This window comes from Semicossyphus pulcher, unplaced genomic scaffold, assembly GCF_022749685.1.
Source record: "Semicossyphus pulcher isolate SPU_LCO1_2020_fin unplaced genomic scaffold, fSemPul1.0.p SCAF_4, whole genome shotgun sequence".
NCBI classification, from domain to species: domain Eukaryota; kingdom Metazoa; phylum Chordata; class Actinopteri; order Labriformes; family Labridae; genus Semicossyphus; species Semicossyphus pulcher.
In genome coordinates this window covers 13516488-13544095 of record NW_027211715.1, presented here as the reverse complement: position 1 = coordinate 13544095, position 27608 = coordinate 13516488, and the positions used below count along the sequence as shown (strand labels likewise).

At 39.8% G+C, this 27608-nt stretch overlaps 3 protein-coding genes across 3 annotated transcripts in view; 1 reads left to right on the top strand and 2 right to left on the bottom strand.

The window, feature by feature from the left end:
* The window catches only part of gatad2ab (GATA zinc finger domain containing 2Ab), a 28733-nt gene extending 22615 nt beyond the window's left edge, over nucleotides 1-6118 (bottom strand). The window contains exon 1 of the mRNA XM_069680257.1: nucleotides 6008-6118. The gene's annotated coding sequence lies outside the window, so the exon portion shown is untranslated. The remainder of the gene's footprint in view (nucleotides 1-6007) is intronic.
* Nucleotides 6119-7953: 1835 nt separating this feature from the next.
* On the bottom strand, nucleotides 7954-19410 carry mau2 (MAU2 sister chromatid cohesion factor). Its single transcript, XM_069679890.1, has 18 exons — nucleotides 19177-19410; nucleotides 18794-18877; nucleotides 18489-18584; nucleotides 16638-16732; nucleotides 16511-16538; nucleotides 16190-16345; nucleotides 15891-16037; nucleotides 12990-13080; nucleotides 12794-12897; nucleotides 12534-12611; nucleotides 11138-11203; nucleotides 10935-11018; nucleotides 10382-10431; nucleotides 10194-10271; nucleotides 9991-10102; nucleotides 9601-9691; nucleotides 9370-9497; nucleotides 7954-9227 (listed from the first exon to the last, which is right to left on the bottom strand). The coding sequence occupies exons 1-18, from the start codon at nucleotides 19408-19410 to the stop codon at nucleotides 9153-9155; spliced, it is 1797 nt and encodes a 598-aa protein (XP_069535991.1). The 3' UTR covers nucleotides 7954-9152.
* An 867-nt stretch (nucleotides 19411-20277) lies between these two features.
* Nucleotides 20278-26449, top strand: LOC138607885 (mitochondrial coenzyme A transporter SLC25A42-like). Its single transcript, XM_069680542.1, has 8 exons — nucleotides 20278-20542; nucleotides 20947-21095; nucleotides 22252-22363; nucleotides 22623-22648; nucleotides 23118-23284; nucleotides 23816-23932; nucleotides 24793-24944; nucleotides 25040-26449. Exons 2-8 carry the CDS (start codon nucleotides 21009-21011, stop codon nucleotides 25363-25365), a joined length of 987 nt encoding a protein of 328 aa, XP_069536643.1. The 5' UTR covers nucleotides 20278-20542; nucleotides 20947-21008; the 3' UTR covers nucleotides 25366-26449.
* Nucleotides 26450-27608: the final 1159 nt, after the last annotated feature.

Sequence of the window (27608 nt, the reverse complement as noted above, 5' to 3'; positions counted from 1 at the left end):
GCCACTTCAGGCAATGTCGATCATGAGGGCTGTCACTTGTGCGCAAACGTGCGAGTGGAACCAAACAGAAGCATGATTTTCATTAACAATATCTAAGTCAACAGTAGGTTTCTTTTCATTGCTCTACCAAGTATTAATTACAGCTCTGAAAATATGGGGATTAGCTTGGTCACGGTAATCAATGGTACCATTGAGCCAAACTCCAAACATTTAAACACAGTTGTAGGAGTGGTCGGTTCGAAACAGGCTACCAGCCAGCTGTTTTTAAAGTTATGAAAGTGTGTGTGAATCCTGTACTGTTGGGTTATTTATTAGCAAATGTTGCTGTGCTGTACAGATTACACACAATACAAGGCAGGCAATACAAAGCTGAAGTCCTTTCCTCCTTACTATCCTTTTGAATTTTCTACTTTAATAAAATCAAAATATGCTCAGTCTGACTTTCACTTTAGTTCTTTCGAAGGATGCACACGTTATCGGCACGTTATAGGTAGATTATGGCTTGAAAACCACATAACCGCAGATATGTCATTTTTTGGCGATATTTTCCGCAGATAAAGCCACGCTTTAATTATGCCTAAATGCTAAACAGTTAAACAACTTTCACAAATCTAGCTAACAGTTAGCTCACATTCTCAGTCATTTTACCAGACCTAACAACATCAAACAAGCCAAAAATACACTCGCGGCCACAGCCAACGCTAACAGAGTGTAACACAAACATCAGTGTAAAACTCACTTACATGGACGCACACACAATAAAAAGAGTTTGTCTGCGTTCACTGATGTCTCTGCATTAGTCCAGGCATGTCTCCCTCACTTTCGGGGTGATGCTACATTCAGGTGCGCTCAGAAACATAAGTGATCAGACATTTGACCTTTTGTATAACGCCTCTTCCGTCGAGCGTGAAGAGGGGTGCTAGATGTCTGCGGTATGGCAGTTTTTGGCAAATACTATAAGAGTAGGCTTGATATCAACTCCATTACAGGGGAGACTTGATGTTCTCTGCAATAAGGTGGGACAAAACAAGTTCCTAATATATTGGTATTCTAATCGGCAATCAGATTGGAAAATATTAGCATATCTGGGAAAAAATCCAATATCATGCATGCCTAGTTCTTTCTACCCATCCACCTATCTTAACATTACCACGTTTTTAGTTTCATTTTTAAGCGAACATTTTCACTGAGTAAGCGCTAATATGTCATTTATCTACCTCCTCATGGTTATAGTGCCTCTATTGGTATGCAGGGCATCCTCCAACAAAAAACACTTCTTACTATTCATATAGGGGCAAATTCACTGCAAGCCATATGACACACCTGGTCAACAGGTGGCCATTCATAGTAGAAATACCAGAGGTCTTCTTCAGTGATGCATGTCCAATCTCACCCAGGAGACAGCATTTCATTGGGTACTGGCCACACAGACAGTAGAAGGAGTAGGAATAAGTAAACTCACTTATAAGTAACAAGTACTGTAAGTAGCCTACTTTGAGTTGGTCTGAACCTAAAGTATTAGCAGTGCAGCTAATACTTGAGGTTGGCTTTATTTAGCCCAACTCAATGTTTCATACCTGTACCTCTTCTTTTAATTATCAGGTTGGTCACACTGTTAACACACACACACACACACACACGCTTGAGTCAATATGAAGTCCAACAGGGTAAACGAGAAACAGTCAAACATTGGAAGATTCCTCTCTTCCAAGAATTGCCTGAGGCCTTTGGGTGGGACCCTGTGGACAATATGACTACTCCTGCCCTCTGGCATCTGATGCAACAAACAAGGAAGCTGACTGAACAACAGACTGCTCTGAAATGACAAAATCTAATTCAGTTCATAAGAATACCATTTAGATCAGTTAGGTAGAAACACTACTTCTGATGACTAAGCACAAATGGCACACCCCTTCATACCTGTCTGATCTCCTCAAACCTTATGTTTGATCCAGTGCTCTCCACTCTCAGAATACAGGGCACAGGTCTCTAACCAGAGTTAAACCAAAGACAGGCATCAGACAGTCTGCAAGTATACCTTAAAGTCTATAAGAGTCTAAAAAATATCTATTAAGTCTAGTACTAATTGTCCACATTTGTCTCCCTCTCTCTCTCTCTCTTCTCCATGTCCTCTCTTTTCTCTTAGGTTTCTCTGTGTTGGATCCTCAGTCACCTTGCAACCTCTTTCCTTCCCCTAGATGTCGGGGCCTGATTCAAAATGTTTGGATCTACATTTTTGTCCTTCAGGAGATTCAGCCTCTTCTCTTGTCTCTTTCTCTCTCTCCCTTGTGTGTATGTTGTCTACGTCCTACCTTCTTACGTGTGTTTGTTTCCTTTCTCTTATCTGCGTGAAGGTTTGTTTGGTCTGTACTTTTCCAGGTCTCCGTCATGGAGGAGGTGGTCAGTGAGACCTTTAGTAGCTGAGTGTCCTCCAGGGTCCACATTCTTCATCTTTTATTTTGTCATTATGATTTTCCATAATATTTGTTAAATTGGTTTATTCTGCAACACAACATCTATTGCATTTATGTCCTTCCTGGAAGAGGGGCCTCTCCTCTGTTGCTCTCCATGGTGTCTCTTACATTTTTTCCCACCATGCAAGTTTTTTTAAAAGGGTATAGCGTGTCATATCCTGTACAAAATGTAAAGTTCCTTGGGGCAAATTTGCGATTGGGCTGGCTATTAAACAAAATGACTTGGCTATAATATAATATGAACCAATGTCAGTCCAAGTGTCCAATCATTAACACAACTTAATAAAAAATGAGTCAATCAACCACAGAATACTATAGCTTAAAAACTTAGGTCAGTGTAGCAAGCAGCGGGTAACACATCACAAAGCTACTTATGAACTACCTAAGCAGAAACAACAGTCAACTTTCACTTGCAGCAGCATCTCCCACTTTTGCATCTTTAATTTAAACAAGTGCTGTCTAAGCCTTAGATTCCTACCGATGACATCACTGTGGCTTAATCTTTGTGTTAAAAATTTGAAGTACAACACAGGCTCCTCATCTCATCCACATTGACACGGTCAGGATGAAAGGTTAAGTAAACCTCATAGTTTAACAGCATTTCCTGATAACTTTTCACAATGGTTGGTCTCACACTCTACATGAATAAGTGCTGTGTTAAACTTTGCCTTACAGTGAGCTACACATATACTATTGCTGGATTTGGATGGATAGAAGATTGGACCCTGCACATTGGAAAAAAACACTACACGATTGAATTCCTTAAAGAATGACTCGTACATACAAGGACTAATACAACCACCAGAAATAACAATGAGCAAGGTACCTTTGAGCCTATGACAAAAGCGAAAGTAGTGGGCAATGGGAAATATAGATGCATCTTTAAAGTTTCAGTCCTGATGCAGCAGAATAAGAGTGGATCTTAAGTCATGCCTGTCTGGTTACATCACTCTCAGGAGGATTTTTCATAAGAGGCACCCCTCCTCAGGCAAATCTAAGGCCCATCATAAAATGCAAAGCGACATGTGTCCCCCGTCACTAGCCAAGGGTGCCAACTGTCTGCTTGCTCGAAAAGAAGGACACTTGTTCAAGAGAGGACAGGATATACAAACTGCTGCTCAGCTTAAAAACACCTCAAAAGACAGGTGGATACTAAAGTACGGAAGCCCTTAGCGGACATGCATGCATACATCATATTTACTCTGTTTTCCCGTGATAACGAGTTATTGCTGATCAATTTGAAATTGCCTTATTTTTCTCGTTATCTTGGGAAGACATAGCTGCTTTTCCCATTATAATGGATTCATTTGGCGCATTCTCTCAAGATAACAAAGCTTGTTTTCTCTTGACAATGGTGATCTAGAAAACAAAACAACAGGCTGGTCACTGTGATATTACAGACAAGGACATGCCATGCTGCCATTGGCCACACTAATGAAGTAATTTAAATTTCATTTTGTGCCTTTACAACTTTGGGGATATGAGTTATGGTCACCTGAGGCTATGGTGGTGCCGCGCCGTTATCCCGAGATAAAGAGATATGTCGAGATCTCAAGAAAACGACCAGAAATAACTCATTATCACGGGAAAATGGAGCAAATAAAATGTATGGATGCATGTCCGCTAAGGGCTTCCGTACTAAAGTGACTTGAGGTGTTCCCTCAAACAACATGACCCATGGTTCATAGCTTAAAGAGGGGGTATTATTCCAATTTCAAGCTTCATATTTCACTCTGCGATACCTGGGGAGTAGTTTAGCATTATTTACAGTTATAAAAAACTCCTCATTTTTCTCACACAGGTGCTCTGTGCATGCCCTCATACAGCCACTCCCTGAAACAACTCAGTCAGCTCTGTCCCTTTAAAAAACCCCGCCCTACAAGCCCACTTTCTTCTGATTGGCCAGCTCTCTGAAGCCTGCTGAGGATGCACTTTGTGACATCACAAAGTGCAGCGTGTAGAAAAAACTGTCCGAAACCTGGTGTTCACAGCAGTCTGCAGACAGACTTTTTTTTTTTAAATCATGGGGTTTCCTCCAACATACTTTTCCCAACAGATTTGAAACTTCACCCACGATTAGTATGGACATCCAACATTGTAAAATTACACACATATATATATCTATATATATATATATATCTATATATCTATATCTATATATCTATATATCTATATATCTATATATATATATAAAAATGTGAAATGTGAAACAGCAGAATACCCCCTCTTTAAAATCCATAAAACGCTGAGCTCTAAAAATTCATTAAATGCTGAGCCCCACCAGAGTTGGTACAGACTTTGATAATTCACATATAGCTCACAAATAATGTATCTCATAATTAAAATCACATGATTTAAATCACAAGATGCCATCAAATACCTGACTTCAACGGGAAATTACGTCACACTGGTTATAAAGAATGCCCTTAGACTAAAGAGCACGACATCTCTTTGAATGCATTACGTGGGGAATTTGATCTTAGGTGCACAAATCTTGATATTTAAGTACAATCATAAAGTAGGCGCTTTGTTTTCTAACGGCTGACGAAGGTGAGAGCTGCTAAACCGTCGTGGACAGAGAGACACACACCCAGACGGAGGCACCACCGTCCACCATTACGCCTCCATAAACAGGCTCTTCACGGTTGAGCTAATCTGACAAAGTTCTGAGATCAATGGCTCAAGGGGCAGTAATCATCCCCATCCACGGCTAAGAACAACAGCCGGCTTAGCTTTAACCGATGGGAATACTAGTTATGATATTCATAAACTTTAGTGACCCAACTTTGCCCAAAATAAAAGCTTCAAATTTCCAACTAACCCATCAACAACAACAAGCTATCTCATGCTAACAACAACCTGTCCATCTGTCCGGCTGCAAAACCAGCGGCTAACTAACGCGAGCTAACAGACAACTGTGATCATCAGCGATTACAGAGATGAAAGTAAAGTCTCTAAACTATGAAACATATGTTCCTTTAACTATTAGCATAAATGTGATGAGAGGTTGCTTGGATGTCTGAACGCGTCCAAATAGCGATACACGACAGACAATGAAATCGACCCTCTCAGAGAGCTGCTAGTGTTAAAGGCTAGCGAGCTGTTAGCCTGCTAACGCTAACTCCCTGGACACTCGTCAGCCCAGACAGTCTCATTTATTCACAAATAAGCAGGCGTTAATTAAACACAACGACATGGTTGTCTCCGAGTTTTGCAGCTTTTTGTAAAAACAAAAGAACAACTTTAATTAAATCTCACTAATAGTGCATCCTTACACAAGTTTGTTGAGGAAGTTATTTTAATATTCCTCCACTTTTGAGGCGGTTTGTTCTTGGCAACCAGTAGGTGTATGTGTGCAGCAAAGCGACACACAAACTGTTACCTTGCGCGTTAGCAAAGATCAAGCTATGCTAGCTAGCTTAACTTACGTTAGCCGAGCTAACACCGACAGAGAAACTTCCCGTCGTCGTCATAATTTAATTGAAAATTAAATAATAAATAAGTTGATATGATAATGAAATACGTGAACTTACGGAGTCTAGGAGGAGTCCGACTGATTTCCCCCGCAATTTTCAGATGTTTTCTATTAGTATTTAGCTGGCTTCGGTGTAAAAATCCCGGGGATCCCCTCTCTTCTGTCCGCTGCCACTCCGGCTGCCAGATAATGTAATGAGCCACCACAGGCGGCGTCATGCTGCGTTCACACACACCTCGGAAATGTTAAGTTTCCAACTGATGAGCTAGAAGGGAAATGCTGTGTTTGGGACTACTACAGTGGAGAGAGTATTATTGAATGGGAACCTAAACTGCATAAATCATATTTAAACATGCTAATAAATAAACACCATATTTAATTGTATTATAATCTATCACAGCAAATTAGTTTGACTGAATATTTCTAAATACATGCTTTTGTGACAATGTTGTCTTTACGGAAGAGTCAGTATCTCTGTTTATGTGCTTGGTTTAATCCACGGACATTAAATAGCCCAATGAATTAATACATTTACCAATTCTGAAGCTTCATCCTGAAGCTTCATCATGTGCATGTGTGTCTCTGTGTTTGCATACACTTGAGCCTAGACAACCTTCTTAATTGCCATTGTGTACAGCTAGGTCCAAATTGATGCAAAGCAGTAACTGGACTGTTCCCATACTGTTCTGAAATGGTCAAAGCATATGAACTGTAAATTTTCAACCATATACTGGGTAATGTGCTGAATCTGAATGTATAGGTATAAGGGTGTTCAGTGAATCATAGTTAATGGAAAATATAACCAATTTAATAATTTAATGGAGACATGAGATCCAGACTTTTGCTAAGTTCCTGACAATTTGCAGGGAGTCTGTTTATGAGATATACTGTTTCCTTAAGTTGTGCCTGGTCAGTCTGCTCCTGAAGCTCACCCTGAGGCAGGAGTACAGCATGTTACATATCCAGACTATAAAACTTGGTAACCATGCAAGTTCACTTCTATATCCACAACTTATTATTTGGTGGTGCGGGAATTCCTGTGATTATCCTTACTAACTGAGACCCAGACAGACAGCCGTGTAGACTGTCAAACCAGAAACAGAAGGGTGGAGATGACCAAGGAATCCTGTGCTACAATACGGAGTAAGTATTTCTACAGGGCCTGCAGCCCTTTCCTCACTTTTTCACAGCTCCACACTAACTCTTTGCATGAATGGGTTGGTAAAAAAGTGCATGAATGGAGAGGAGTAAAAAAGTCCTTGGAACTGTGAATGCTCAGCACTGGTTCATAATAAGCACAAAGCCTAGATCTTGCTTTGTACTCGTGCAGTATTAACCCGGGAGAATACATAAAAGGCTAAGTGCAGACTGAGTTTACTGTTTCACAAAGGTCTCAAATAGCTTGCTAAATGCACTTCTGAGGGGTGTAAATGAAGTCTTTCATCGTCAAAATGTAGCAACCCTACTCATGGTCTTGGTCCTATATGAGAGGACAAAACATAAAGGAGGAGCGGACGACTGAAAGGGAGTTTTACTTGGGTGGCTTTTAAAAATATTTGCCTTTAATAATGTTAGCTGTTGTTTACTGTGAAATAACATTAATCAATATACAGTATTTTGGTATTAAGACATTTCAATAGATCAAGATTTGTGCATTTTTTGTCTTGAAGAAAAAGGTTAATGAAACATTTTCATTCATGTAAAAACATTTGAAAAGTCTAGCACCACCTTAAGGTTACTTTAAAAACATCCTCACCACAGGCTCGAACTTGCTTACTCTGCAGTTAATAACTTACTTCTGAGCGTCATACAGTATCACCCAGTTTCACTCTTATTGTCCTGCTGTGTGTACCACTTTAGCAGGTCATCAGAGGTATGAGTGGCCTAGATTTCGCCCTAACATGATTATTAAGCAATTGTGTGCCCAATTCACCCAGACCGTCTCAATCTCATGCCGTTATAGGTACAAACAGATGTGGAAATCAGTAAATTACAAAATTTCAATCAGAGTTTTATTGGAAAATTATTGAAAACAATGTAAGCATTAAAAACATAGGCATTGGATAGAATAGGCTATGGCTAGTACTCAAGCTCAAACTGTGTCCGTACAGAGTGCCTTAAATACCAAGCGTTGAGATTTCTACATAGGATAGCTAAAAATACATATCACACTTTACTAAATTGACTTTATAAAATGTCACTGTACAATAAAGGTTCAATGAGTGGCAAATCTATACAAACATACTGAAAAGAAACCCTTGAGTAGAACTATCAAGACAAATTAAAATATAACAAAATAAAATAAATTGACTTTTTTTGAATATCTGAAGATTACTGTAAGCTCCATGGTTTGTAAAATTAATACATCAACAGGGCATTCATATATTATGGAACTTAGAAAAGTACATCAGTTAAATGTGTTGATTTTATGGGTATGTGGCAACCCTCATAGCCAAGAAATTATATAAAACTCCAAAGTATTTAAACATTGCTCATTAACAGACCCAACCGAGGCATATTCTGGTCCATGTAGAACTGCACACAGCAGAGAGTGCACTGTCCCAATACAATGCACACTGTCTATTTGTAACGTGAAACTTATTAACTGATTATTTTGTGAAAATATATTACATGAAGTCTCTATTTTTTCTAATATGGATTTTGTGCAAAAAGTATCTACCAAGAATGTATTGTTAGGAACCCGGGTAAGAAACTATTATACAGGGAGTCCACATCAGTAACTTCCATGCATGAAAAAACAGGATGTCTACAAACAAAAAGGCAGAATGTAAAATATTTACCAACAGTTACAAAAATATCAACATGAATAAATTAATTTCCTCTACATGTCCCCCTGTCTACCTCCTTGTTTGTCCAACAAATGGAAAAGAAACAGAGTGGGCTGTCTTTCTCTGAGGCAAGGAAGCCCTTATACACGTCCAACCGCTTATAGCCTGTTAGCATCTATGCCATCAGAGCGCATGAAATACATGAACAACAGTAGTTGTAGTTGTTTTAACAAATAAAAAGTGAGAGACAATCAGGAAGCAATGTTGAGAAGCTAGTAAAGTGAAGCCTGAACTCTGGGGCCGGTAAAATTCATTCAAATCTCAGCTACAGCGGTCTGATAGCAGGTTGGTTAGCATCAGTCTGTTGCTTAGGATATTATACCAGCAACCCTCATATCAAAGACTGGTGGTTTTTCATAGCAGGCTTGCAAGGCTGGTGGTTGGGCCGTTCTGAGCTTGGATCTGGACAGGAGGAGGGCCATCAGTCCACTGAAAACAAGCAGAAAACAAAGTAATGTTACAAAACGTTCACACACACCAGAGAGGCCGTGTAAATTCAACATGGTACAAGAGTGACAAGTGAAAAAAATGAAGTGCATTGCAATGTAAACTTGCTATCTGTTCCACATACACTGATGAGGTTATGCTCAGGGAGGCTGCAGGCAGCGATGTGGTCCTGCAGCAGCTGCTGGGAGAAGTTCTGGTGCATCTGGGCAGCTTCATGTGCATCCATGGTGTTCCCGAGGGCCTTGTTCAAGTCTGCAAGCACAATATACGTTTCACAATTTCGTTTCAAACACGGCTTCTTTATTGAAAACAGACTTATGCTTCAAATGTGAGATAAGGGAAAATGTCATTATACCTTTCAACAGTGCTGAAGACCAGAGCTGAACAGACATGTCGGGGATCTTGCTGGCCAGCTGCATCGCAGGTACAACCATGTTGTTACTTTCCTAAAGACAAAAGGGAAACTTTTAGAAAACAAAAAAATTGGTGGGACTGTTTGAAAACCAGACGACGAACTTCATTTATCAACACTTTAAAGCATCCAAAGGTTTTTTTTTTTTTTTTAAAGATACGCATGCCATTACATCCTACAGACTGGGGGTATATTTTGCGTCATTTGTGGGCAATAACATTTATTCCTCTGAAATTATTAGAGACATAAAATTGTCATAGTTGATATAGTACAAACACTTTAAGTCAGCTTTTGTGGATACATGAAGCATATGTGTCATGTCTTTATACTTACTCTGTGGTTGCCCAGTACATAAAAGATGTGACCCAGAAGAACCAGGGAGCAGGCAGTCAGTCTGTTCAGATCCTCAGCATTAGACATCTTCAGGGTTTCCCTCAGGAAGCGTCTGCAAAATGCAATGTATGTTCATAAATATGAAGAGACATTGGAAGGATCATTAGGATCATTCATGTAATACAATGCAAGACTTGTCATACTTGGCCTCGTTGTAGCGTCCTTGAAAGAAGGACAGGAGTCCCCTGATGTAGAAGGCTGCAGCACGGAGGCAATGGGAGCTAAATCGAAAAAACAAAGACAGGGGTTACAGATTTTGACAAAATGCATTGCTTTAATGTATATTCTTGTTTGACATTTAAAAGCTGTAAAAATGTAAATTGCTTCTTACCTCACTGGGAAGTTATGGTCAGGGTTTATTCTCTCTAGGAGGCTGTACAGCTGGAGAAGAAATAAAACAAGAAATACATTTACAAGTGCACCTTCTGGTTACTTTAAAAAGGGTTGTCACTTCTCCTGTCTACTTTATTTCAAACTAAAAGTTGGCTTATATGAATTATAACTTAAATCAACTTTCTGTATTCAAAGAAAAAGAAGATAAGAAAAACTTGAATTCGTTTTTCAACGTACTTTACAAAGTGTGACATATTCTGGTTGAATATGTAAGTTGTCAGCACCCTCTAGTGGACAAACTATGTAATGGCAACATTTTCTAAATATCAACTAACAAAATACTTTTGGCTTTTTCTTGCAAAAATTTCTTGTAACTCTGACACCAACAATTATACCAACACTAATTCCATCATGTCAGCAGTAATGCTGTGGTATTGATCGCGCTCTACAAAGAGGTAAACTGCAAGCAAGATATACTTATCACTAACCACTTCTTTTAGATGTGATTTATTGCATTACACTGCGACATTGCCCATTATTACTTCACTGACCTCCTGGTGTCGGTTTCCTTCCCTTATGTAGACACTGGCCAAGTTGGTTACAATGTATGTCCACAGTTCCTGGTGTGTGGTGAGCTGAAACACATAAATACAGACATGTTGGAGACAAGAGGAGAGAGCAGCAGAAGAGGAGTAAAAGAGTGAAAGAACGAAAAAAAGACTGAGAAGAGGCAGCAAATGCAGCATGTACTCACCCGCAAAGCCGTCGTAAACTGTGCCTCTGCATTATCCATACAGTTCACTGAGATACAGTACAGACCCTGTGAAAAGGGAAGAGCAAAAGATTTCTCATTACAGATATCTAGGGCTGTCACGGCAACCGCCGTTATGTGACGCCAATCGCAGAGTGGAGCCAGTGACCGTCATCACCACAATTTTTTTAAATAATATCAAAGACCCAGCATGTTGCTAGGTATGCGTCCTGTGTCTCTAACGGGACGCAGTAAAACCATGGAAGCACCTCATCTTTTTCATACCGAACGATAAATTATGAACAACAAACTTGTTTCAAAAACCACAGTAATCAGCAAAAGAACCCTGCACATGTAACCGGCGCATGCGACCCGTGTGCTGTCTCGTGACATGCTTGTTCAGCCACTACAAGAACAACTAGCCCGTCACCACGGATTTCATTTCAACAAGGATACGAACTTAGTGGTGGTTAATAAACTTGCGTTTCCACTGCTCATGCTGTGTTCACTCATGTCTATGATGTTTGACGGTTTGGGGGACGAGCTGTAGTTGAATAAACAAAACATACTTTGGCAGCGAGGCGGGGTTAACTACCAAACTGCAAGAAAAACTGTAAGAAAAATTCAGTACTGTGACTGCCCTACATATCTCTTTGTCTCTGTCAAAAAAAAACAGAAAAACAGCTTTGACACATATAAATGCTGTTTATTTCCATGCTTTGATGTTCCTGAAATGTCTACAAAGTTTAACTTTGTGCAACATTTTAGGGGTTTTAAAGACTCTGTTTATTAACATACTTTAGGGAAGTATTAGGGAAGATAAACCTCATTTGATATCTGGTTGCATTGAAGCTGAGATTTGATTTATCATCATGTACATTTTCAATATGTTTTGGGTTGGTTTACAGTTTGGTTTTATGGATTGTTCTTTATTTCGAAAATGTGAGTTAGTCAAGTATTTTTTTTCATGCACTATTTAATCCTCAATTTATTCCAAACGAACATGCAATGTACAATATGTAATGCTGGCTTAAAAAGACAATGCTCTTGCTATCGCTCACATTAGCATGATACATGTACTGCTAGATGTAGGAATGTCATTAAAATGTGTGATTCTTTTAAAAGGTTAGATTATTATAAATGAGAGGTGGTATTAAGTTACAAAAAAATCCTTAATTGTAAACGTGGCATGACTAAAAAAAAATCCAAAACAATCTCTATAAAGTTAAACACAAAGACGACGACTGAAAATTTGTACGACAAACTAATTTTGCGTAAAGTTGTGACAATGTGCTTCAACCTTTGTTTTTTTATTCTTGGCATGCAATAGTGATCTCTTTCAAGCACACACTGTTGTACATGCCAGTGTTAACACAGAGTTTATGTTAAAAGTACTCACTAGTAGCGTGTGAAGCTGAGCAGCGTGGTTGGTGAATAGCCTGGGGGACTGTTGGCACAGCTGACACACCTGAGAGATCTGAAGGGACAGAACAGAGAGTCAGTGTTCATTTTCATAAGATCATTTAAGCATGCGAATTCAGTTTAGTGACACACAATAAAATAGAGCTCTCAAGGCTACTAGACTCAGCCTGACTGTATCTTTATCACACCGCCACAATCACAACACAGCTCCAGAAATCACACAGAAGGAATACATACCTCTTGTAATGCAGTGGCCTTGTGGCCCGTGACGAGTCTACACATGATGATGTGCTCCAGTAGAATGACTTGAAAGGTGGACAGGATGGGGCTGCAGTCCAACACTACAAAGATGAGGTACAAATTAAAAATTGCATAATTTCCACATTGTGACGTTAGTTACGATGAAAAGCAGAGGAACAAGTAACTAACTCACTTTTTAGTTTCTCTAGTTGCATGAGAGCCTTGTCTGTGTACTTCTGGGCTTTCTCCAAATACCCTGCTTGCATGGAGTGCATGACTGTGACCTGGAAAACGACAAGACAGAGTGCACATTGAATAGTTTGAACTGAGTCCTTAAATGGACAAGTAAAAGAGATTAAAACTTTTATTAGTGCCATGGTAACCAAATATCGGCAACAAGGGCACTTATGTCAGGCTTTCAGTGGGCATAATACAAGAGCCTTTCCTAACTATGTCATTTATTAAAGCTTTGTTATCAGTTTCTTTGAATTACAAAGTTATAGGATACATCTTACATGCTCCCTAATTAAATATGAGCTAGATTCCAACAACAACAAACTGTTGCTTTGGTTGGTTTTGGGTTTACAAGCGAGTTACAAAAATCCAACATTTCCTTCTGTAGTATTGATAAGCTCCTGCACTTTGACCTGAGGTGGTGACGTTGTCTGTTCTAATCAGGCACATTTCAAACATGTTATTTTCCCATATATGTTCTGACAGGGACCTCATTAACGGTTCAAAACGTGAAAAGATGTAATGTTTTTCTTATTGCAGCCACAACTTATATGACTTGTAAAAACATATACACTTTGTAAAGTTGCACAGTTAAGAAAGGCTGTGTTAAGTTGGGATCAATCTCGGATCCCATTAACTATAGTCTGATGACGATATAGCCTCTGGGGGCAACAATGAACATGCCGGGCGTGTAGCCAGCAGTTACCGATAAACGACTTCCGGTCAAGACTTTCTTTTCCACGTTCTGCATTGTTTACAGAAAAATAAACTGTTTTTTCTTATGATTTACTTTAATTAAAAAGGTGCTTTATGTAACCTAAAGAAAATCCTCATTCCTAGCGACACGGTCAGCCATTGAGGGAACTGCAGTCGACCTTCTTGTATGCGCTCGCGCAGACACTAGCACGCATGAATGAGCATCCGGGGTTTTTGCCAAAGACACACGAAACTGAGCATGCTCAATCTCGGAACTCATCGGCTCTGTTTACTTTTCACTGACGAGTCATGTTCATTGATAGGTATCATGTTGTCCAAAATCAACACCGTTTGTCATAATACCTAAGTTAGTATCATGGTAGGTGGCAAAGTTGTTTGTCAAGCTAGACTGACAACACTGACAAACACACTCGGATAGTATTTTGGTTGTCATAATGTTAGCGAGCATGCTAAGGTTAGCTGCAGCACAGGTTGTTAGAGGCAATGGAGGAAGTTGGGAAAGGTCTCAATTTATCAGTTCCTCTACTATCCCTTCACACATTGGCAATAAAAAATGATATTTGATTGATGAATATATGTGAAATCTTACATATAGCCCCTTTAACAGAGATTAAGATTTGTAAAAAGTAAGAATATAAGCTTTGTCGGGTCTGTCCTCAAGAGGAGAAGAAAACTACTTTTAAAATGCTCGTTTGTTGAACGGAGGTCGGATCACTCATTTGTGATGCATTCGAGGAAGTCGGGAAATCTGAATGCTGAACAGCTTTCGTGACACAGCGTCAGGGGAATTTATCTCAAGTTGAATTTTAGATCTAGATCAGATTGTTAGCTGTTAGCATGCAAATGTTTGTTTATAGAGATTAACAAGAAGCTAAATCATCGTCATATAGCCGCTGATGGGAGCCGGGATGGCATTACGGCGCTGTACGCTCCGCCTGCTTTTGCCTTCCACACGTACTGTTTTTCCTGCATACGCTGCAGCCTGCTGATATGTGATTAGTCAATATTACTTGGACTACAATCCACAGTGTAGTACAAACGGAAAACAGGACACTTGCCTTTTCTAAAATCCACGTCCCTGCCTACAGATTCTACACTTCTATGTGGAATCTGTCAATAGAGGTTAGGTTGCGATCAATTATATTTTACATTTTGTTTTTTCAGAAGTCTGCTTTTGGGCATCAAAAAACAAATATTTTAGCCACCACATTTCAGGTTTGGTTGCATATGGGATCAACACGTATTTCTTTATACTTTATATTTTCATCTATCCCTAAAGTGTCAATCACTGTCGCTAAAAAATGTTATTTAACAATTTGTTAGGTTACAAGATGGGGAAGTGTTTTTTTGAAAACTAGTCGGTTATTTGTTCAGATGTACAGTGAATACTTGACTACTGGACCTAAATCCACTTATGTACAACAAGCCATCTCCAACATCTCCCTCATTCAAAATTCCTGAACCTGCATAGTCCGCTCTCACTATGCACATTTTCAACCGCCCCCCTCCGTCGCTAGCTAGCTTGAAATGTAGTAATTAGTAGTAGGTACGTTAACGTTGGTAGTCAGTACTGAGTTTGCAAAAATTACGAAGACAGTAACAGCTGGCTCGCACATCGCGAAGTGGTTGCAATAGCTTGCAAATACTGATATGGATAGCGTCACCCCGTCCATTATTGGGATTGGCTCCTTAGGTTTGTGACGTCTCAAACCTGCCAGTCTGAAAACGTGTTGTTCAGCCTGTCCTTGGTACAATGCAGTTTAAAAGCAGACAGGCCCAGCCATGGAGATGACTGCTTATGTTGTCCCTGATACGTCTTGTAGCTCATGAAAAACATCACATGGAGATGTTTACATGGTTAAACACTTGAGTTTCACTGGAGGGGGTCTTTAAACTGCAGCTAGTTATTTTAGAGTACAACAACAAACACATTCAGAGGGAGACAAATAGGGAAGGATGTGTTTAGTCAGAGAGTTTAGTAGTTTACTTAAAACATTTAGGATTATTTTTCACTTTAGACAGCAGTAAGAACACACCCCACAGTGAGGGGAAAATACTCTCAGTAATGACAGCCCTGGTGTTGTTTTGGGAGATTAAAGCTTTTAGGGACTTTAATGTGGCAGGGAAAGAGCGGTGGCATTACCAAATAGACGAGGACACACATGTGCTCCTTGGGCAGCCAGTGGAAGAGGTCGGCTGGGTTGCTGGGCAGAATCTCATCATCGTGGAGTGTCGAAATGGTCTGGATGCACTGCTGCAGCTGCTTCAGACACGGCTTCACACTCTTCACCTGAGAAGATATTGACAAAAAAATGCATCACATCTCAGCATGTCTGATAAAATAGGTTCATAATCTTAAATGACTGTATTAAATCAATGTATGAATGCAGGCTGGTCAACAAATGTCCTGTGAGTTAAGAAACACTGTGATTTAAACCCTACCTGTCCAGCATCCAGGTAGTGTGTGACCTGAAGGACCAGGAAGAAGACCCTCAGGGACTCTTTCTGAATGGGGTTTCCCTGCCAGTTTTCTACAATAGTTCCGCACAGTGTGAGCAGAGGATGTACCTCCCCGAGCTTCCTCTCCATTAGCAGCAACTAGAAGACAAAAAACATCTCAAATTTGATGTTGCTTGATATTGATTGCATTAGCCTTTAAAGTTATTGATATACACAGAAAGTATTAAGATGCAAGAGAAGCATTTGGGTGGTGCTGTAACCGCTGAAATAGCATAACGAAGTTAGGAAGAAGAGTGGACTCACCATTCCTTTACTGAGGAGAAATAATGCCCTAAAATGCAAGTAAATAAAAGATAAAATAATAAAGTTTATTTATCAAGTTCTCACAAGCATTTAATATGCAGTCAACAGATACTTGAGTGACATTTACCTGGTGTATTCTGACCCAACCACTCTGGCGTACTCAGCTCCAACACCCAGGAGGTCACATGCTGAAACCAAGTCTTTCTCCAGGGTATGAAGTTGCTGAAAGAGAAAACATACAAATCTGTCATCATTCTCGTTACAACTAGTGTTGAGAATTCCGGCTCTTTAAAGGGAGCCAGATCTTATGGCTTAAGATCCGGGGTGAGAGAGTGGTCGGACTCGCGAACGTGCCTGCACTATATTCTCCTGTGCTAACACGCACGCATATTTAAAATTCTGCACTTTTAAAATTTAAAAAGGAAACAGAAGAAAAATGTAGGAACAATTAATCAACGTCACTGATTTGCCACAGGGTTATAATGTAGCTCACCGTCTGCACTATGTTGTGGTGACATGATGCACTGCACGTGACTCATACCCCTTTCCCACCAAAATTATTGTGTTGATGCAGGTTTTTCATCTGCTTATAGATGACGATTGTCTCTTTTCCCATTGCCAGTAGAGTATACTCCTGTCGGTCTCTTTTCTGCTGCGACACCGTCTGACGTCACAAACGTGCCGGAGACAGCGTTAGTAAACAGTGACGATGTTACGGTGGTTAGGTCTTCATTGTATTTATTACTCATTCAGTTTGTTAATCAAACTCAGTGCCAAAAAATTTGAACGATGTCCGAGCACTGCTCGGACGTAGACAGGTGGAACTTGTACTGAGATGACAAGGAGTCGCAGAAGTTACCGATGGAGCATAGCATCGCCCCAGAAAGGGGGCGGAGATTAGAGTGTCGACACGAGTTTTGTGTTCCCATCAATGCCGATCGGAACCGAAGCGATAATTACCCGGGTCTACTGCAGAGTCAGAGACCCGGGTCTGATTGCCGATTGTAACCTTTCCCATTAAGCTAAAAAGCCGTGTGTTAGCGGGTTTTTTGACCAGTGGGAAAACGGCTCTAGTATAGCGGAGTTGCAGTTAAAAAACTGTGGTACTGTGGTACTTGGGCATAAAGGGGAGTGGATCTAGGGCAGGCAGTGAAATTTGGACACAACTATAAAAAGAACAGCTCTCACCTACTTACAACTGCTGGACCTGCATATGAACATGATTTAAGTGAATTTCACCACTTGAGGGGGGTACACGCTACAAGATAATTGGGCAGATTTTGGGCCCGATTCCCCCCTTTCCGACAATCAAGCAAGTCCAGATTTTTTGATGGTTCTAAAGATTATCTTGCCAGATGTTCCTGTGGTGTGAGGGATGTTAAGAGTGATTTTAATTCCCCCAATCTGCTCGGAAGGTCATCGTGGCCGCACCAATTTAAAATCGTAAATATTGAACATGTTCAATATTTACGATCCGTTATCCTGTTGTGTGGGAGGAACCCCAAGCAAAGTTGAGCATGCAGTCTGTGGACGTGGAAAGAAACAATAGCCAATGGGGAAGCAAGCTGACCGAAGAAGGAAGCACAACAACCGCAGCTATGGCGACAATAACAAACAGGGAGCATAAAGTAACATGTACAGCCCATGTTCACACCGTCTCCACCACGTCATCCACAGTTTGTTCTTTTTTTCTTCGTGAATTTCCAGTAAAAAGTCCCAAAACTATCATCACCAATTCTTACTGCCCATTGTCCGCAATGTTTGTTTACTCTAAAATCTCCTCTGACCGCGAAAGTTTTGTGAGATTTCCAGTGTTGAGAGTGGAGACTCGTGAATTAATCTGTTAGTGTTAAATCCATATTTATATATTGTAATGTGTGGGGTCTCTCACATTTTCAACATCTGTTAAGATTTGAATAAATCTTTTAGTGTGGGCCAGACGTTAGGGACAAATTCTTACTACAGCACTTATACATACCGCCAACTGGAACAACAGTCTGCAGTGCCAGTATGGTGTTTGTTGTGATATCTGGATGGCCTTGCGCAGGAGGGGTTTTGCAGAGTCCACCAAATTCTGAAATTAGTTATAAGCACACAGTCAATAATAAATATAAATGTATAAACTTTCCTGCTTGTGCTACAATGTATTACACAACTTACTGAATATTGCAAATTTTCCTTTTTGGACAAAAAGTTGTGCATGATGCAGCTAACTTAATGCAGTTGTCATCTCATTATATTAATTTATATTAATAACTTAAAATGTAACAAAAATGATCTTACCTGTTGGCAGAAGAGTTCTGACAAAATGCTGGCAGCTTCAAATTTGACATCTTCAAACTGAGGGACTTGTTGAGATATAAACCACTGAAAAACAAAACAAACATGATATCAGAGACATCACATTGATAGAGTCTGATGTCTTAATGAATCAATAACATTTCCAAACAGCGGCTTTTAACGTACGCAAAGAAATAATTAAAGCGGTCGACTCGGAGCGAAGACTAAATAAAAAGAAAGCAAATCTCATACTTCAACATCTTTGCACATTCAACCTTCCTCAATAAAAAGCTTTGAACAGATTTTCGTCATTTTCATTGCATGAGGCCTACACCCGCCCCTTCTCCTCTGCATCCCCGCTCTTTCCTACATTACATGTCCCTCACCGCTTTCTCCAGATGGCTGCGGGCCAGCTCGCTGTTCTTGGTGTGATGATAGAGAACCGAGCCCAGCTGAAGATGTGTTCGGGCCTCAATCCTCTGTGGAGGCTTAAATTGAAACACTGCCTGTAGGCAATGCACACAGAGCCGGATTTTGGGCGGACTAGAGGTCCGAAAATGCTCCGCAAAGCCGAGTAGGGCGAGGTACCAGCGCTCTGGGGCCTCTACGTTTGACGCCATTTTCCCCGACAACAACAAGTTTTTCAGCGCTGCGGCCAGACTCCCGGGTTGCCAGGTTGTGTCATTTAGAGCAAACGAGCACAGCGTTAAAAACCACAGTGAATCTCTTTTGTTTGCTTTTCTCCTTTATAGCAATCATTAAATCACATAAGACTTATATTAGTAACACGGTTTAGTAAAAGACTGTATAATAAAAATTACCTTTTTTTTTTGGCAAATGTCTTACTGGAAAAATAATCAAAAACTTCACATAAACTAAATTCCTCAAGGGCTTCTGCTATTTCAGAATACTGTTTTTTAATTTAATAAATTAAATCAATATTTTAATCTTGTGAGACTTTATATAGGCCTATTGAAAAAAATATCGAAAATTGTACTCTTCTTTTTATCCTTGAGAATAACGTTTTAGATATAAAATATACAAAACACCAAATATAGGATGAGTTTCAGCTAACCATATAAAGTACTATGGGTTACCAGTCACAGCAACATCAAAAGTATGTCTTAAAGATGAATGAACAAACTGTCGTTTATCAATTAACATGAATTATTCATCCTGTATCCATGGACCATTCTTGAAATTAATAATTCAATTTACCTAGGGATACAATTTATTGAAATCAAATTCTAGTTGTTGTTTGTGTCAGTCTGCTCTTAAACTAATAAAGTTATGACTGCATGAACAAGTATTTAATAGTGGCAGCATCAGTAGTTATGTTTCAATCGAGTAAACCTGGCAACCCAATGTTATAAAGTAGCTCGCGAGATTTCGCTCGCACAACGGGATTTGCTCCTGGGTATTGTAGTCCAAAATACTGGCATATCCTGTCCTACTTTCTTTAAGACCTTGAAAAGCCCAAATAATCTTGTGCGCAGAACCAGGCAGTCGCAGAATTTCTTCGCGGGCGTCGTCTATAAATAGACAAAACCCTGCCGCAGCTTGACACCTGTCTTCTACAATCACCTTCAGAAACGTAAACAACGACTGACAAGACGTGCAGAATCCTCGCAGCAAGTTAAAAGACCTACTGGCCAGCCTCCAGCGAGCAAATAAGGAGTGTGTGCAAGAATCTGCAGGACAGACTGGTGACTCGAAGAGCTGTAAACACGGGGTCCTTAAACACAAACGAAGGTAACAAAATGTAGCATTTTATCAATGATCATCTAGATTAACGGCAATAACGATGCATGGGCTGTTTATTCATTCAATGTAGCAGTGATTTGCTGTTTGTTTATTTTAGATGTGGTCAATAAGTTATTATCTGCACCCATTTAAAAATGAGAAGACAGATTTAATATCGATTAATATTGCGTTGCATTTGGTTATTAGCAGGGAAAGTAGCTATGGGTCAAACAACAGACCTTTGTAATGCAACACCATGTTTACAAGCCAGGCTGTTTTTCTAGGACAGGGGCGTGCGTGCGTGCAACCACATACAAGAAAGAGAATCAGGCAGTGCGTCACGGTGGGCGGTTGCTCTGTAAAATAACTTTTTAACTGCCCTGACATGTTTTCTAACACATGTTCCTCTGCAGTGGGTTTTCCTGAATGAGTGGCCGAGTATCTGGCAGTCTTAGTTAATCTGTGAAGGGCATACATGGCCCACACTTTGAACGACCGTCCGAGCCGTCTGCCTGTGGCCCAGGCCACTGTGCTGGCTCTGCCACCGTCAAGCCAAACAAAGGTGAGTGTTGTTTCTCTTATGACTCATTCACACATTCTGCTTTAGTATACTTGATTCCCCTTTTTAGTTACATTAGAACACATTACTCTTGATCTTGTTTACCAAAGCTTAGATTAGAACAACGTTATACTTGTCATAAGAATTATAATTTAAAGTAATAATGCTTATTTATTGCATTATTCCTTTGAATGACAATGTTTATGAAATTGTTCCAATTGTTGTTGTTTTTTTTTACAATAACCCTAAAACAAATCATACTGTGTTGACTCACAGGCTATGCTAAATGTTATGGGAAGGTTGTTGTGACATACAGAAGTGTCTTCCTGGTACTACACATACTTTTGAAGGACAAGCTCTACTGTTACATTGCTGTAAATAGCATGGAGGTGTCAGCTAGTATTGAAAAGGAGAGTCATGACCAGTTCACTGCAGTACTACAGGTTTAGGGTTTGTTAGTCGGACAATATTTTTTAGATTAGAAGATAATAATAAATGTAAGAAATGATCTGTATACCAAACAAAAGCACATTTTACCAACACATTGGGCAGCAGATGTCTGTTGAAAGTATATGTAGCTGGGTATGCGCATTTATTACATGGTAAGCTGTAATATAATAGCAAACCTAATTTTTCATGTCAATGATTGAAATCCAAAAGTGTGTCTTCTCTCTTCTGGGTTAAGTTGCGAAACATGCCTGTTACTCATGCCTGATGCTCTACTTATCAGTGAGTGGGATTGTTTATTGGGTTCAACTTTTCCTACCAGCTAAATGAATGCCAACAAGCATGTGTGCTGACACACACACACACACACAGCTCTTCTTCAGTGAAGCACCAGTTGGTGTTATCTTATCTGTTTTTATCATAAAAGTTGAGTTAGCGGATATCCACGTGCAGATTTTACAGGTCTGTTCTAGTAACTTGTCAGAGAGATAAATATGGGAGTGTTTGTGCTGATAAGCATGCGCCATGTGTTTTACATATTTGTGAGGTCACATTATAAGACATAAATTAATAAACTTACTTTGTCCACAAAGTCTCAGGTTGTGAATATAGCTAGGATTATCCTAAGGATCAGTGTTAGGCTTTAGCTTTCAGATTCAGTGTGACAAAATGTCCTCTTCAGCAATGTGCACGTGTCTGTGTGTCCCGGCAGGACTTGAGGCCAAGATGGACAGCACTGGACTCCCTGCTGTGTGGGGCATTTGCTGGAGCTGTGGCCAAAACTGTCATTGCACCTCTGGATCGGACCAAGATCATTTTCCAAGGTAAGGGAAACCCGCCACAAAAATAGCTCTCTCCAAATATAGATTCTGCATCCAAACGGACTTCTGTACATCTTAGCGACTTAAATCCTTTTCTGCGTATTACAGTCCTCTGAAAATGCCCCTACTGTTCTTTGTACCAAAGTTTCACTGAATGTTGTAACTGTTAAGTAATTGTTAATCCTCTTAGTAGATGTTTAGCCTCTATGGGAGGTTGTTTTGTTTAACCCTGAGGTTGACTGTGTCTCTCGTTGTTCCACAGTGTCTTCAAAAAGATTCTCCGCTAAGGTGAGTTCAGGCGTCTATCTCTGCAGCAAATCAGTTACTGATATATTCCAGCGTAACCTGATTTAATGTGGGTACACTGGCAGCATGCACACAATGAAAATGCATGTATGTATTAATGCTGAAAAGAAATCAGAGACTTTTTTGATACAAGTAAAAAATATTATTTAAAGAATAAAAGCAAAACAGACAAAATAAGTAATTTAGGGCCTCTATTGAGGAGTGGAAAGTTCGTCCATTTGACATTATATATATTAAACATTCAAGAAACTAATTTTTGAAATGATTTATGGATACCAAAAACAACAATAGTTTGAGCTCGTATTATATTCCATTATTTCACAGCCATACAACACACGTACAAGCCTTAAGCACTACACCGTTCACATATCTAGATCATCATGTGTATGATATATTAAAAATGTCAAGATATCCATCTCTGCTTTTAACCCGGCATATTCACCATCCTCAGGAGGCCTTCAGGCTCATCTACTGCAGCTACATGAAGGGTGGGCTGCTCAGTCTGTGGAGGGGGAACTCTGCCACCATGGTGAGGGTCATGCCCTACGCTGCCATCCAGTTCTGCTCCCATGAACAGTATAAAAAGAAGCTGGGAGGCTACTACGGCTACCAGGGAAAGTAAGTACTCCATTTTTATTCAGTTGTAAAAAAAAAAAAAAAAAAAAAGGAAATTAAATTTATTTTGAATTATAAATGAGAATGAGAAGTTTTTAGCCATAGTTGTGGGATGGATCCAAGGATGGGAATGTAGGTCAATGGGTTGTTCCATCATGTTCCACAAGTCTGAAAAAAAACAAACCAGTTGGACTGTTATCATCTCCAAAAAATGTTGTACAGCTTTTCATGCCCCCTAGAGGTTGAATTAAAATAGCTCTGACATTTTATCTAGCACCATCTTCTGGTCAAAAATGTAGTTTGTATAGCCTCAGCTGCACTTTGTGTTCAGATGTGCAGCAAACACAATTAACTAGGATGGCAATAATTTCTACATTTAGTTGCTAAACAACAACATGCCAGGCTGACATTAGCTTGCAGCTCAAAGCACCACAATGCTGCAGTCACACAGATTATAGCATTAGGCAGTCAGGAGAAGAAGAAGGCTGTTTGTATTATTAATAACCTTATGTCATTGTGTTGGCTTTCTTTCAGAGCTCTGCCTCCTTTCCCTCGCTTCCTGGCGGGCTCTCTGGCTGGGACCACTGCTGCAATGCTAACCTACCCTTTGGACATGGTGCGGGCCAGGATGGCAGTCACAGCCAAAGAAATGTATGAACCTCTGTTTCTTACATTCCCATAACACCTAATACTGTGTATTAATGGTTTATTTTTTCTGTACTATTCAACCCTATGTGTATTGTTGCCGTTCTATTACAATAATATGGAGTTACAAAATGTCATACACTATCACTTAAAGGGCCAGTTCGCCGATTTTCAACCTCAGTCCTGATATGCTATTATGGGGAGCTAATGCCATTATGGTAGAATGAAACTGCAGTTTTGCTCCGTGCCTATGGAGGATGCTATCCACTTCTCCAATGGGCCCTGGAAAACCTCCACCAGATGATGCATTTCACATAGTCTGACGGAGGTTTTCCAAGGCCTATCGGAGATGGGGATAGCATCGGGGGGAAGGCACAGAGCGAAATTGGAGGCAGGGAGCTTGCTAAACTACACTTCCTCAATCTGGGACGGCCGCCTCCGATGTCATGTCTCGTTTAAAATCATCAGTTTGAAATGCAGACTGCAGACCCAAAGATTTTCTAGACGATCCACCGGTATATTGTCGTTGTACTTCAGATTCTGTACCGCTCTGAGCCATTGCCTGCAGCGAAAACGGTAGTATTTCACTCCAGCGTCTCTCGCTGGGCCATTTCTTTCAGAAGGAGGGGCGCAATACATGCTCAGTGTTGTAGGAATGTAGAACTGGCGAAACCACCAGCTGTTTGCACAACTTTCTCCACAGCTATGGCGCCAATTTCAAATATTATTGCTTCTATCGATTACAGAGAACACCAGCTTTGACTGACGGTGGCTTTTTCCAGGGTCGAATTGCGGAATCCTTTAGTGGTTAAGGCTTTGGTAGAGTTTGGTAATAATGTCTTGCCTGATGTGTTTTCTCCCAACAGGTACAGCAACATCATGCACGTCTTTGTGCGGATCTCCCAAGAGGAAGGCGTGAAGACCCTTTACAGAGGCTTCACTCCCACTATCCTGGGTGTCATCCCATATGCAGGCATCACATTTTTCACATATGAGACCCTGAAGAAGCTACACACAGGTACTGACCTCTGCTTTTTTAAAAATGTATTCACTTCAGTAAAGTACTATTTTCATGTTTAACACTACTTTCTTTATTTCTTTCTCTCGCTCTAGAAAAAACAAAGCGACCCCAGCCATACCCCCACGAGCGCCTGGCGTTTGGTGCCTGCGCGGGCCTCATTGGACAATCTGCCTCGTACCCTCTGGACGTGGTGCGTCGGCGTATGCAAACAGCAGGCGTCACAGGCTCGTCATATGTCACAATCCTGGGGACCATGCGTGAGATCGTAACACAGGAGGGAGTTGTGCGTGGACTATACAAAGGCCTGAGCATGAACTGGCTTAAAGGGCCCATCGCTGTTGGGATCAGCTTCACCACATTTGACCTCACGCACAGCCTTCTGCTCAAACTGCACCAGATGAGCTACTTCACCCACTGAATCGTTGGGAAGAGACAGAGGGACAACGAAACGCACAGATGAAACTGAACTAAAGAGATGGTGAACTCTTTCTTATATGGCAATAATAAGTGTTCGAACTCAGTCAGTGCAGGATCGTCACCTGCACACTCCTGTTCCCGTCAGACAGGAAGGAGGGGGACAGGATGAGTGGACAGGAAGTCAGTTGTGCACAAAGAAACACAGTACTTTTGGAAACATATCCTGGATTCACTGTCAGAGAGAGTGAGGAGACAAAAAAGGTGTCTTTAAATGGTTGTTCGCACAGTCACAACTAAAATCATGACCCCATCGTGGTGGGTGAAGTGATTGACAGAGGAACAATGGAGAAAGAAAGTTGTTTTTATTTTGAAAGGGGGGGGACTTTTTGTTGATACAATGATGCTTGCACTTTATCAGACCCGCGTTGTTCTTTCAACTTAATCTTGTATCAACAGAGGGAGCTTGGTTAACAATTTTTTTAATGCTTTTAATTTGGAGAGAAATTTTATTTTTGTTTTAATCACGTTGTTTTTCTTCTTTTTGATGGTTTTAAATAAGCCTGATCAGGCAGGGGTACGATTATAAATGAAAGTATGCAATATGTTCGGTTTTAATTTTTGATCTTATGATAGTGCCAAAGTTGAGTGAACAGAAATAATGGATGAATGATTGTTTGGCAGGAGGGTGATCATGTCAGCAGGACTGCACAGTGTCACTGTCCATCCATCACTGAGGAGGTGTGACACAGTATTAACATGTCTAAAAACTGGAGGCTGAAATATATGAGAAATAAATCTATATAAATATATAACAGATTTGATTTATGTGCATATCATCAAGATTACATTTTTTGACTGTGCTCATGTCTTGCCGATTGCTTTTATTTGATTGTAATGCGTTGTTTACTTAAACAATCAAAATATACCAAAGCACTTATCTCAGTCATACGTTTCATGTCAATAAGGAGTCATTCTAACTTCACTGCTAATGTGTATTTCAAAAATACAGTATTTCCAAAGTTTACTGATGTTTCCGTTTAAACAGACGCAATAAAGTGTTCTTCCACAGCCCGGAGCAATGAGTCCTTTTGTCCACTTGGGGGAGCTATATGATAAGCAAAGCTAATCACACCATCAGGAACATAAAAGGCCGTGCTTAAAGTAGATATTTGAAATGAACTGGTAATATGGTAACAATGAGTATTTACTTAAGATCTTCCATTTGTATCGGCACATTAACATCTCTTTTTTCATTTCAATTAAAATATTTGTGGTCCTAAATTATCAATATATCGACGATTGTTGTTTTGCACCTATTTCCAACACATGCAGTGAAATTGTTGTTAGAAATTAAAAATAATGATTGTATATTATATCTTAAGTAAAATTTTGTAAAATTACACTATATATTCTGTATTAATTTGATAAATCCTATCTGACCTACATGTGTGAGACCACCTACAGTGTCTCGTCCCTGTCAGTAGATGGCAGCATTGAGCGGCTACTCCTCACCGCGAGTCCTCGACCATCATGGAGGTTAGTTAGGCTCTGATCACCTCGTGGCCTGAACTTGACCTGCCCTCTGCTCACTCGGACACTTTTACAGTTATTTTAACCCTTCTGTGTTATATTTAATTAATTATTTATGTTACTTTCTTATTGGTACAAATACTGCATTTAATGTGTTGGTGTAACAAAACAAAATTTAGTCAAACAAAACGAGTAAATTATTCCAACAAAATGCTAATTACATACCTAAACACTAAATTCTTAATTTATTTTTAATGTATTTATTCCACTTATTATTTCACACTGATGTCTAAATAATTGTGCTATAGTGCATTTGAAAGAAATAATAATCTTCTGTTTTGTTAGAAAATATAATGTATGCCCAATCAATGAATCATGTTTTTGCTCTTTTATCATTTATATAAACGCAAGTTTAAAGACATGTATTCAAAAAGATACACAGTTACACAGTCAACAAAAATACACAGAAATTTATAGTAATGATATTAATATTAAAAAGAAAAAAAGATTTTCAGCAACATATTTATTTGATCATTTTAATCACACCAACTATACATCCAGGACATATATAGCATTTTTTCTATTTTAGCTTGAACAAGAAGGTTGCCACACACACAATCCCAAACCTACACACACAATTAGTTTATTTGTGATATACATTATATGGTACAAACACATATTTAAAATTGTATAGGCTACATTATATTTGGGTAA